Consider the following 13,214-nt stretch of genomic DNA (forward strand, 5'->3'; position numbering starts at 1 on the left):
TGGGTACTTTATACACCACTGGTGAGAACTCAGATTCAGCCATGTATCCATCTAGTGCTTTTCTCTCAAGTTTTTCAGGTCAAAATGGCATCAGGGCATGCAGAGGCACCCTCTCGACTTGGTTTGAACATTGCCATTATCAAGGGTAAAATATGCCACTTGAAGGAAGACTTCAGCATTTGTTACAGTACCAGAGAGTTAATACATAAATGACAATGAGAATCAATATACTTAATTCCGTGGCCAACCATGACAACCAATTGTGTGTACGTTTGTTGATAAAGCCTAGTCAGCCGGGTAATATATTTCTACTTATTACAAATGGGATTTCTGCTTAGCTAATTTCCCAGCCTATCACTTATATCTCAGGAAAAACAATATCATGATAAAAACAGGCAGACAGCAAATTTGAGAGTGAAAGGGAAAACATTTATTTTTGATAGCATATTTCACATCATATTGTATGATAAGAAACCGCTCATCAGGCAGTGTGCTTTACTCTGCTACTTCTTTTCCCTAAAAACACACAAAGACAGGGTTTGATTAGGTTGATTTCAATCAAACTTAACTCACAGTAACTTTCTGTCACATTAAATTAAATTTGATTTGATAGAACAGAATTATAGAGTTACCTTGCCAGAGTCACGGCTCTTTGCTCTCAGCTTGTTGACCTGGGACTCTGCAATGTCAGCACGCTCCTCAGCCTCCTCCAGCTCATGCTGGACCTTCCTGCACTTGGACAGATGAGAATTGGCCTGCTCCTCCTGGAATATCACAGACAAAGTTAAAGATATGGAACACTTTTTAAAGTTTAATGTGTGACGGAAACATTTTTCATGATTGTGTACAACATGAATATGACATAACTGTTTACATTGCCAAAATCAAAAAATGTGTTTCTAACTATATAGCTATGGTGCTTGATAGCTGATTGTTTTTTTCCCGATAATTCTCGTCAACATGATGAAATATAATGTTACAGTGTGTAATATGTATTTGCTTATTACGATATCAGTTTTGCGTAATATTGCTTTTGAGTATCAGTTTGAGTTATTCTAAATTATATGTAATTGTAACAACAAATACATTCAACCACACAAAGTTGATTCTCCAACCTCTCTAGCACTTATTTTAGTATCAGATGACTTACATTTGGTAGCTGATATTATACGAAAAAATGAGAACGAATATGAATGCTTTTGCTGTACTTTTACTTTTATGAACTTTTTTTTTTACTTTAACAAATTGTCAGTATTGAAAATAAATATGTTATCCTTACCGCTTCCTCAGACTGCCTCTTGTAGGCCTTCACCTTGAGTTGCAATTTGTCAACCAGATCCTGCAGCCTGGAGCCATTTTTCTTGTCCTCTTCAGTCTGTAATAGACAATGTAGATGTGCAAGTTGAAATATCTTTAATGGTAAGTATATTGGATAATTTTGTCCTGTACATTTTAACTGTCAAAGTGCCTGTACCTGGTAGGTGAGCTCCTTCACTCTCCTCTCATATTTGCGGACACCCTTAACAGCATCTACTCCACGTCTCTGCTCAGCCTCAACCTCTGTCTCCAGCTCACGCACCTTCAAAACACAATAAGAAAATAAGTAAGTTTCCATGTTGTTTCAATGTCTTGCTTCAGCTTTGTAAACCTTAACATGACTTTCTTACCCTACACTCAAGTTTCTGGAGCTGCTTCTTGCCACCCTTCATGGCCAGGTTCTCAGCCTCATCCAGGCGGTGCTGCAGGTCCTTGACACCAACCTCCAGGTTCTTCTTCATCCTCTCCAGGTGAGCACTAGTGTCCTGCTCCTTCTTCAGCTCTTCAGCCATCATAGCAGCCTAGAGGAGACAGCATAACATGTTATTTAGCAACATCTTAAAAAAACACATTGGAGTTAAAGTAAGAACAAAGTTTAATCCTACATCAGTGATGGCCTTCTTGGCCTTCTCCTCTGCATTCCTCGCTTCCTGAACAGTGTCATCCACTTCACCCTGGACCTGGACCAGATCAGCCTCAAGCTTCTTCTTGGTGTTCATGAGGCTTGTGTTCTAAAAGATAAAATGATTTACTCAGTTAAATTATCACATGTCTGATTTTTACATGATAGTCAATCTCATCATTGAATTATTGCAGAAATGAAAGGAGTTTGTTCACCTGAGAGTGCAGAAGTCCAACACGCTCACTGGCGTCCACCAGCTCCTGCTCTGCAATTTTGCGGCTTCTCTCTGTCTGCTCCAGAGCAGCTCTAAGTTCCTCAATTTCAGCAGTCATGAGACCGTTCCTGCGTTCCACCATGGCAGCTTGTTCCTTGAAGTCTTCCTGGGCTCTAACAGCATCATCAAGGTGCAGTTGTGCATCCTAGTGAAAGAATATCATGAAAATATTCCCATGAATGCCAAAATGTCCCTGTACTGACCGTAGACTGTGGAACAACTCTGTGTCTTACAATACCTTAAACTGTGCCTGCACATTCCTCAGCTGCTTCTGGGACTCAGCAGCCTGGCGATTGGCGTGGCTCAGCTGGACCTCCATCTCATTCAGGTCTCCCTCCATCTTCTTCTTGATCCTCAGGGCATCGTTCCTGCTCCTGACCTCAGAGTCCAGAGTGCTCTGCATGGAGTCAATCACTCTCTGGCTGTTCCTCTTGATCTGCTCCATCTCCTCATCTTTCTCTGCCAGCTTCCTGTCCACCTCACCCTTGATCTGGTTGAGCTCCAACTGGATACGCAGGATCTTAGACTCTTCGTGTTCCAGAGTTCCCTGACGATATCAAAGAATGAAATATTCATCACTGCCTTCAATCCATTTATGCTTTTTGTTACTATTTGCAAATTGTTTCAGAAGATCTCTCCAGGAATAAAAGATGTACCTCAGCCTCTTCAAGAGCTGTCTGGATCTCACACTTCTCTGTCTCCAGCTGCTTCTTGGACTTCTCCAGCTCATGGATGCTCTTGCCAGTCTCACCAATCTGTTCAGTCAGATCTGAGATCTCCTCTGCAGATAGATACATTTGTTCAATATTGTTAAGCCTTGAAGTGTAAATATAAATACTGTATTCTAACACATACACATGTTGAATACAATGAACATTTTACATTATGTTGAACTCACGTTGCAGGTTCTTGTTTTCACGCTTCATGGTTTCCAGGTGATCCAGAGTTTCCTCATAAGAGTTCTTCATCTTGAACAGCTCAGTGCTGAGAGAACGAGCCTCCTTCTGTGCTCCCTCAAGCTCTGCCTGACCCTCCTCATACTTCTGTTTCCACTCTGCCAACACCTGAATAGCACAATTACTACAGTTCAGTTGGTTGTGTAGCACTATGAAGACAAATATATATATCTATGTTATTGTTTGTATGGCTTGGCTACACAAAGTAAACAATGCTACCTTGTCAAAGTTCCTCTGCTTCTTGTCAAGGTTGGCTGCGAGACTGTTGGCCCTCTCCACATCAATCATGAGGTCCTCCACCTCACTCTGGAGCCTCTGTTTGGTTTTCTCAAGAGAAGCACACTTGGAATTCACTGCCTCAATCTGCTCCTCAGCCTCCTGAAGGCGCTGGGCAAGCTTTTTCCTGTTTGAATAAGAATGTGTCGCTCAGTGAACTACAAATCGTTACAAAAACCTTTTTCCAGATATTTTTGAATGTATGAAATACAAACAAATACATCATCTGAGACCTTGGATAAACACATGCAAGCAGTGCTGTAATCTAAAATGTTTGCCGCAAAATATGATATTAACTGCATGTAAAGTATATAAATGCATTTAAATTCAATTATTGATACAAGCAAGGCATTTGCCAGTTGAGAATCCCTAAAATGCTAAACTTCTGAATTGGCTATCTAATTGTTTGAATGTTACTCACTTGGATTCCTCAAGCTCCTCAGTGCGCTGAATAGCATCAGTCTCATACTTAGATCTCCACTGAGCCACCTCACTGTTGGCCTTGGACATTCCACGCTGCAGCTCAGCCTTGGCCTCCTGCTCCTCCTCAAACTGCTCCCTCAGCAGATCACAGTCATGGCGAGCTGATTGCAGTCCATGGGCAAGAGCATTCTTGGCCTGTTTATTAAAATGATTCATGAATTTACAAGATTTCTAAATTCCAACTCGGATAATTCCAATGTACACTTACTTAATGGTTTCTTACCTTAACCTCCTCTTCAATCTGTCTCTTCATTTCCTCAATCTGCTGTGTGAAGGCCTGTTTGCCTCTGGTCAGCTGGGAGACAAGGGCTTCTTTCTCTTCAATTTGACGGCTGAACTCACCTTGTGTGAAAAATATCATGATACATCAGTTCATCTTACGTTTCTCAATAACATGCACAACAAATCCTTCAATGATAACTTGTAGATACCATTTTCTGTCAGGAGACGGGCTTTATGTGAACTTGTGTCATTGATCTGACGAACATTTTCATCATTCTTGGTCTTCAGTTCGCTATATTGGTCCTCAAGAGTACGGCACATCTTTTCAAGATTTCCCTAATGAGAAAAAGAGACATGAGATCATTGATCAGATTTCATTCATAATATTACATGCTATATTATCGACATTAATTTAGAAACTAAAATAGCATGTAATGCATTGTTTACCTTTGCTTTAGCCACATTCTCCATGTTGCTGGAGAGGTCATCGATCTCCATCTTGTATTCACTCTTTTCCTTCTCAAGCTTCTGCTTAACACGCTGGAGGTTGTCAATCTGCTCTCCCAGCTCAGCAACGCTGTCAGCCTGCTTCTTGCGAAGAGCAGCAGCAGTGGATTCATGCTGCAGAGTGGACTCCTCAAGGTCTCGACGGAGCTTCTGGAACTCAGCCTCACGCTTCTTGTTCATCTCAATCTGAGCAGAGGTGGCACCACCAGCCTCCTCCAGCCTCTCACTGATCTCCTCAAGTTCCCTGGAGAGGTCAGCTCTCTGCTTCTCCACCTTGGCACGAGCAGCACGCTCAGCCTCAATCTCTTCCTCCAGTTCCTCAATGCGGGCCTGTTGAATGTAGGTGTAATTTCTTTCAGTAAACTTTCACTTTTGATACACACATTAGGAAATGGGTGCAATAATGTTTTCTGTAACAAAATATGTCACCTGAAGCTCCTTGATCTTCTTCTGAAGCTGAGCACCCATTGACTGCTCATCTTCAATCTTGCTAAGGAGCTGACTGGTTTCAAAGTCCTTCCTGTGAGAATTAAAGATAAAATACATATAGTTCATGCAGTTGACATTCATTTTCAAAAGAATGGTTGTTGTACAAATTCAAAAAAGTACATTACTTTTTAATTTTCTCATCAGACTGCTGCTTTTCATTCTCAAGATCCATAATGGATTCCTGGGCCAGCTTCAGATCACCCTCGAGCTTCCTCTTGGCTCTCTCAAGGTCCATACGCAGCTTCTTCTCTTGCTCCAGAGAACCCTCAAGCTGAAGAAATAATATTTGTTCACATTGTAATCATCATGACCAAAAACAATTTTACTTCTTCAATCAGAGTGTATTTGTAAACTTACATCGTCCACTTGCTGCTCAAGCTTGGTCTTGGCCTTGGTCAGAGTGTTGACTTTGTCTTCCTCTGCCTGGAGGTCATCAAGAGTCTGCTGATGAGCCTCCTGAAGGGCTTTCTTTTCCTTGGTCAACTTAGCAAGGCTCTCATCCTGAGAGGCCATCTCCTCGGTCAGGTTCTTGACCTAAGTGTGCAAGAAAGATCTCGTGAATAAGCGCTGATCATTATCATTTTACTTGATATGATGGTCAGATTATTATTTACAAACCTTGTTCTCAGTGGCATGTTTCTCCTTCTCCACTTTGGCCAAGGTAAGCTCCAGGTCATCAATATCCTTCTTGAGCTCAGAGCATTCATCCTCCAGCTTTCTCTTTTTGGCAGTGAGCTCAGCGTTGATTTCCTCTTCATCCTCCAGTCTCTCACTTGTCTCTTTGAATTTGGCCTCCATCTGAATCTTGCCCTTGATAAGACCCTCACATCTCTCCTCAGCATCTGAGAGATTATCTCCTTCCTAATCCATTTAATGCAAATAGATGTCAGCACACCAACAATGAACAACATGAAAAAGCACAACTGTCTGTTGATGTGTACTCACAGATGTTATTTGCAGCTGCAGATCATTTTTCTCCTGCAGAAGGGAAACCATCTTCTCCTCCAGCTCCTTCTTCTTGGACAGGGCAGTAGCCAAGTCAATTTTCATCTTATCATAGTTCTCCTTCATGTTTGCCAGCTCCTTCTCAGTTTCAGCAGACTTCAGCAGAGGCTTGATCTTGTAGTACACCTTCATCCATGGCCAGTGTTTCACATTCATGAATGAGCGGATATTGTACTGGATGGAATAGACGGCTTCTCTGCAGACAAGAAGTAGCTGTTATGGACAATGTTGTTTGTGATTTTTCATACCATGATTCAGAATGAGTTATTTTCAACATGCCTCCTCTCAGTCATCTTCACAAACTCCTTCCTCATGACGTAACCACGGGCCAAAGCTTGAGTCATGGTGACCAGTGATGCCAGTTTTTCATCTCTCATCTCCTCAAGGGTACCCAGCAGACCGGCCTTGAAGAAGACCTAAACAAACAACAAATACATTACAGGTAGGATGAACTGAGGAAGTGAATACTTCACATCATCTAAAACTCAGCATGGTCTGTCTGCAACGACCACTTCTGTAATGGTTGATTGAATAAATACAACAATTGCTTCCTTTCTAGACCTAACCTGTGTCGGATCCATTTTTCACTCACACGTTCATATGCTGTCATTTTTATCTATGCAGCTGTCCCAGAATCGCGGCTAAAAAATGTGTTATCTGCTGTCATCTGCTAACAGCTAACAACTAATGAAATGTCCTCCTGCTGACATGAGAAGACATGCCTGAGTCCACGCTCAATTGAGTTTTTCATTTGCGAATATGACTGCGATTTACTGCAACAACAGGACGCCTTTAGTCTCTAACCCTGTCCGTATATGATCATTGCTGTAATGTTTGATTGAAGAGTCCACACTGAAGCAATTATTGATCACTTGTGGCCACAACCGGCAGGTTAACAGTAGTGAGGAGTAACCACTGGAACCACGACCTCGGTCCTTGAGCATACAGTCATAAATTAGCATTAAAAAAACATTAGGCTGATGGGTCCAGCAGAATGTGAGATTAGCCGTAGACAGACAGACAAAAAGATGCAAACAACAATCATACTACATACTGGACTAAACAACTTAACCTCCTTGGTAATTATTCTTTGGTTAAATAAGGAAGGGAAAGTGCTTACCTTGGTGTGTCCAAATTTGTACTCATCATGTGGGATATCAATTGACCCAAGCAGCTTCTCTGAAGCCTTCTTGTTGTCAATGAACTGGCCGTCGGGGATGACACTGGCATTCAGCACCTTGTACCTTTTATGAGAGAGTTAATGGTCATTTTGTGACCTTTTTATTTCAATAGTCCACATTAACATTCCATGAAAAATATCCATTGATACCTCTGCTTGAAGTCAGCATAGATAATTCTGCTGGGGAAACCTTTCCTGCAGATTCTGATACCCTCCAGCACACCGTTACACCTGAGCTGGTGGATGACCAGGAAGTTCTCCATCAATCCTGTAAAAAAGACATTTTTTTAATCTTTAGAACTATGTGAACCATACCAAAAAAAGAAAACCACTCCTCAAAGACTCTTGAGATTGTGTTCTCTATGTACCTGGAGTCTTTGACTCATTGGGAATCAGGCAGCGCACAAAGTGAGGATGGGTGGCCCTCAAGTTAGTCATCAGCTTGCCCAAGTTCTCCTGTAGATCCAGATGTAACAACTGTGAGTTTGAGTATAAACTAAGACACATAAGATACGTTTGCAATGTCAAACCTTACCCTAAACTGTGAAGACACAGTCTGCATGGAACCACCCTTCTTCTTGGCTCCCTTCTTGCTGCCACCAACCTCTGTTGATAATTTGAAGTGGACATATTTTTTAGAACGACATAAAATGTACTTGAACACATGCTACAGTTCAAAATATACAGTATCTATAACATTACAATGTGTTTTGGTTCACTGTAGCTACTATCGTACCTTCAACTACAGGTGGATACAGAATAGGCAGCAGTTTCACGTTGGATTTCTGGTAGAGCTGGATGACAGAGTCATTCAGTGGATCCTTGTTCTTGTCCAGCCAGCCACCGACATTGTAGTCCACGGTACCAGCATAGTGCACCAGGGAGAAGTGGGCCTCAGCCTTGCCTTTGGCGGGCTTTGGCTTCTCAAATGCTTTGTTTTTGCCAAGATGCTGGTCATACAGCTTGTTCTTGAAGGATACATCTGTTGCCTTGGGGAACATGCACTCCTCTTCAAGGATGGAGAAGATGCCCATGGGCTTGAAAAAAGTGGGAAGAAGTTTGTCATAAAGTGATACATTAAGTCAAATTAGGGAAAATGAAGCATAGAGTTCATGCAGGACACGGAAGTCATACGCCCCAGCTGTAACCAGCTGACAGCCAGCCAATTGAATCATAGCTTCCAATTGGCCACACACCAATCACAACCCACTCTCACTTCAAGGAGGTTTATTTAATATGACTCCCTCCTCACTGATTCATTCTACACCTACGCTGTTACAGACCGTACTGCTGGCGAAGCTTTGCCTCCTCCAGCCCAGCTTCCACCCTTTTTTAGTTCAGAGTTCATCTTTAATGGGAAATGGTTGAAATGTATTTAAAAAATGTAATTCTGGCTCATTCCTGTAAACCCTTTGGGGTTGTTGCTCAGTGCTCCCCGTTTTGGCTTGGTAGCTGCTGGCTAATCCGGGGAGCATTCAAAGAGCTGAGCCATCATCGTCAAGTTTAACTGTCTTTCCATTTGTTGCAATAAATAGTTAAAATCTATGACTATAGTGTTCCTGGCTGAAATTATATACAATCAAAAAATGAAATGATTACCCTTTCAATCAGCTCGATGCAGGCAGCTAAGTCCATGCCAAAGTCAATGAACTCCCAGACAATACCCTCCTTCTTGTACTCCTCTTGCTCCAGGACAAACATGGTGTGGTTGAAGAACTGTTGCAGTTTCTCATTGGTGAAGTTGATGCACAGCTGCTCCAATGTGTTGAACTGCAAGGAAACATAACCTCTTTCTGTTAATAAGAATGATTATGTCATTAAAAGTATTGATTGTTGAATTTTTGTAATTTAAGCTTACGTCAAAGATTTCAAACCCAGCGATATCCAGGACACCGATGTAGTACTGCCTTGCTTGTTTAGTGTCCAACATCTGGTTGATACGGATGACCATCCACAAGAACATCTTCTCATAGATAGACTTGGCCAGGGCAGGCACTGAGTTACCCACCTGAATGAAATAACGATGTGATTTGATAAATTAACCGTTATGTAAAATAATATATTATTGGTGTTCTTGTATAGTCATTCTAATGAGATAAATGACACAAAGAAAATCCTAAATGACAAAAATGCATCTATGATTCAATTCAATTCATTTGTTATAGCCTACAATCACAAATTTGCATCAGAGGGCTTTACAATTTGTACACATATGACATCCTCTATAGGGACCCTCACATCGATACAGGACCCCCCCCCCCTAGGTTCAGCATTCAATTGATAAAACTTTAAGTAGTAACATTGAACACTTACATGGCTTTTATTGTATCGAGTAAACCCTGTAATACATTATTTTAGTGGAACTAATATAACTAATCTTTTTTCAAATAGTAGGATATTGAATGTGGATAATTCATGTTTACCTGAGGTACAGTCTGTCCCTTGGTGACATACTCATTTCCGACCTTCACTCTGGGATAGCACAGAGCTTTCAGCATGTCAGCGGAGTTCAAACCCAGCAAGTAAGCAACCTTGTCAGCCTCTGAAAATAATTCAGTGATTTCCATCATGATATGAACAGAAACATGTGATTAGGAACTCTATTTATCTTAATACTGTTGTTCCCAAGCTACTCACCCTCTGTGCCATCAGGCTCAGCCTGCTCCTCACGCTGTTTTTGCTTGAACTTCATGCTACCATGGTGGAGCACTGCACCAGTCATCTTGTAGATGCTCATCTTTTCTTCATTTGTGAAGCCCAGGATATCAATAGCATTCTGAATTCAAAAGATGTGTCCACAACAAAACATAATCACTTTAGAAAATTCACTTAAAAGAGCAGTTTTGCATGTATTGCACAAAATATATTTCAATAGTTTGAATTGAAGATCACTCACATCAGTGGCTTCCAGCTCTTCTTTGTCATCAATGCTGGCCACAGCGATCTGACCCATGCTGCACATGGGGAAGTCGTAGGGGTTGGTTGTGAGGAGTGCCAAATCTGATGGTCAAAAAAGGTTGAAAATGTCAATAATTTAGTTTCATATGAAAACAGAAGGTGAAACGTTGCAACATCTCAATCTGTTTACCAAGCAGCTCAGGTTTGTGGCCGGTCATCATCTGGAAGAAGATGTGGTAGCCTCTTTCAGCAGGAAGCTGGAATGTCACTCTAGACTTCTCCAGCAGATCTACAAATATTGTTTATAAGTCACAGCTAGGCCAATTTTCAATTTGAGCAATTTGTATGGACAGGGAGTATTACGGTATTACTTACATGTCTCAATATCAGCACTAGCCAGTTTGCCCGTTGCACCGAAATGGATTCTGATGAATTTACCCTGTTTGTAACAAAGGGATTCTTAATGTCCCTCTTCATGGACAATCAGTAACAAGGCCTCTCACATGTGTAGAAATTGTTTCATACTTACAAAACGAGAAGAGTTGTCATTCCTCACAGTTTTGGCATTACCGTAGGCCTCCAGCAGGGGATTGGCTGCAATAATCTGATCCTCCAGTGACCCCTATAATCCAGTATTAGAAGCGATATCAGAAAATGACTTTGGAAAATGTTCCATTGGTAAAGAACCCTGAATTGTAATCATCAGGAACATACCTTTGATGTGTCCCTCTTCTTCCCTTCTCCACCAACTGAGATTGTTGCAAAGTACTGGATGACACGCTTGGTGTTCACAGTCTTTCCAGCACCAGATTCTCCACTAGGCATAAACACAGACTTATAAGAATCTGATCAAGATATTTGACTATCTTCACCAAAGTCAACAATTGTAAATGAACCAAACTTACGTGATCAAGACAGACTGGTTCTCCCTATCTGTTAAATAAGAAACAAAAGAGTGAACTATGTTTCACTGCAACAGAAACCTCATACAGTGATATCCTCTACATTGTTATGATAATGACTCACCAGTTGACATGAACTGATAAGCGTTGTCAGAGACAGAGAAGATGTGGGGTGGAGCCTCCATACGTTTCTTTCCTCTATAGGCAGCTACACATTCAGAATCGTACACTGGGAGCCACTTGTAGGGGTTCACAGTGGCACAGAACAGTCCAGAGTAGGTCTGAAAGTTATCGTAAGAGTTTCAACAGTTAACATTGTGTTTCCTGAAAGTAAAGTAATTTTCAATAGTTCTCGTTCTCCTTCGATAGATTGTCTTACGTAGATCATCCATGCTGCATAACGCTCTTTGAGGTTATACAGCACAGCAGCTTCATTGAGATGGGTCATCATGGCCATGTCCTCAATCTTGTCATACTTGGGAGGATTCATTGGAGTGACGTCAGCTTCTTTAACTGTCCTCTCCTGAAACATGACATTTGTCACAATGAGAACTGATCATATTGAATTCCCAGTTGGCTCTGACTTCATCATACCTACCTCCTGAGTATCCAGGATTTTGACTGTGACTTTGTCACCGTCTTTCTTGACGATTGTTCCCTTCAAGTACAGCTCCTTGACATCGGCCACATAGCAGGCACTCTTGGCATCAAATGGTGCGGCTTGAGCCTCTATTCTCTCCCTCTCTGGCTTACGTAGGTAAACGGCAGCTTTGCCATACGTGGCCATCTCCGCGTCTGTACTCATGGTGGCGGCTTATGTCTGTTAGATAATTACAAAGGAACTGCAATCTTAGACTAATATTTTAATTCCATGTAATTTACATAACTTGAACTTTAAATACAGAAACAAATCCACATTGAAACCATGTATGTGTAAGGTTACAGGTGGGCTTCAACTTTACAACTTTACTTCGAACTTAAGTCTTATTCAGACGTTGTTATTACAGAGAATACATTTTTAACATGTTGAGTTTTGTCAAAATATTTGGATAAAAACCGAATCTTAATCAGAAACATTTTGCATATGTATTAAACACTTAAAAAGACAAATTAATCATTTAATAATCATCCTTACCTGACCCCCTCTCTCTCAATAGTATTCACCAATCCTGTTCAAAACAGTTTTTGTTGTTAGAGTAGGTGTAAAAACAAAATGCATGCAACAATTGTTTCTATTCCTACAACTTATTTCTTAAATGAAGAACACATTCAAATTATCTCAATCTTAAGAGAGCATGATATTACCACAGGCAGGAACTCAGGTCTTCAGTGGCACAACTGGTCGCGTTCTTGAGTTGCCTTTATACGGATCAGATCTTGATGACACAGTGAAAGTTAAAAATGGTATACATACCAAGTCTGGTAAGGCAGACAGCCCATCGTTTACCATGTATTGTATATCATCTGATGTTTCAGGTTTCAGCTTATATGGCCTGGTCTTGATTTTTGCTTAATCATTACTTCAACAGAAGTTTATTTTAAGCTCTTGAACACCCTCTTCACTTTAAAGTAGGTAAACGAATTGTAAAATATATCAGTGCTTTGTTTTTATAAACTGTTTTTTTAAGTATAATTTTTGACAACTTTATTTCAAACTTTTAACTTTTAACTTTTTATATATTTTCAATTTACAGAATCTTATTGCGATCAGCAATTTAAACAACAATAATATAAGTATGTCGTGGATGACTTAAGCAATATATACATACATATATATATTTACTTTTTTCTTGATTCATTTTTATTTAATTTTGAGTTTTTCACTTTCATTTCGTGCCTCATTCAGTTGTATGATGCAACACAGCACGAAACAAGCACAGAAAGAATCCAAACTGTAAAGACACTATTAATGCAGAAAAAGAGATAAATCAATTAAAAACAAAGATTCTTGAAGCACTATCAGTTTGTCCACTTATTAGGATACTCATTTTTCTTATCTGACAGAAGAACACTAAGTGTGGAGGTTGATTATTCTCTGAAAGGTTGGAATGCACTCTCTGTTAAAAAATCCTATGACACTCAT

General features: G+C 40.6%; 1 protein-coding gene across 1 annotated transcript; it reads right to left on the reverse strand.

Moving 5' to 3' along the window:
• Positions 1-407: 407 nt before the first annotated feature.
• Positions 408-12,512, reverse strand: LOC306780746 (myosin heavy chain, fast skeletal muscle-like). Its single transcript, XM_079273201.1, has 41 exons — positions 12,437-12,512; positions 12,267-12,300; positions 11,730-11,951; positions 11,511-11,654; positions 11,256-11,412; positions 11,135-11,162; positions 10,944-11,046; positions 10,759-10,851; positions 10,605-10,668; positions 10,420-10,518; positions 10,228-10,331; positions 9,969-10,107; positions 9,755-9,873; positions 9,190-9,339; positions 8,931-9,101; positions 8,068-8,368; positions 7,867-7,937; positions 7,700-7,787; positions 7,482-7,599; positions 7,272-7,395; positions 6,431-6,567; positions 6,092-6,347; positions 5,765-6,007; positions 5,504-5,680; positions 5,272-5,417; positions 5,087-5,177; positions 4,598-4,987; positions 4,360-4,486; positions 4,152-4,270; positions 3,867-4,063; positions 3,389-3,572; positions 3,112-3,277; positions 2,870-2,994; positions 2,452-2,760; positions 2,155-2,358; positions 1,923-2,048; positions 1,668-1,838; positions 1,475-1,579; positions 1,280-1,375; positions 633-764; positions 408-516 (listed from the first exon to the last, which is right to left on the reverse strand). Exons 3-41 carry the CDS (start codon positions 11,934-11,936, stop codon positions 496-498), a joined length of 5,802 nt encoding a protein of 1,933 aa, XP_079129327.1. The 5' UTR covers positions 11,937-11,951; positions 12,267-12,300; positions 12,437-12,512; the 3' UTR covers positions 408-495.
• Between the last annotated feature and the right edge of the window lie 702 nt (positions 12,513-13,214).

Source organism: Melanostigma gelatinosum (assembly GCF_949748355.1).
Source record: "Melanostigma gelatinosum genome assembly, chromosome: 1".
NCBI lineage: Eukaryota > Metazoa > Chordata > Actinopteri > Perciformes > Zoarcidae > Melanostigma > Melanostigma gelatinosum.

What these genes read in the sequence shown, in the direction of transcription:
- LOC306780746 (XM_079273201.1), bottom strand. Translation starts at nt 11,936, where the DNA reads ATGAGTACAGACGCGGAGATGGCCACGTATGGCAAAGCTGCCGTTTAC. An exon ending in GAGGAGCTTGAGGAATCCAA is followed by an intron (nt 3,573 to 3,866) that starts GTGAGTAACATT and finishes TTATTCAAACAG; the next exon opens with GAAAAAGCTTGCCCAGCGCC. An exon ending in ATGTGCAGGCACAGTTTAAG is followed by an intron (nt 2,359 to 2,451) that starts GTATTGTAAGAC and finishes TTCTTTCACTAG; the next exon opens with GATGCACAACTGCACCTTGA.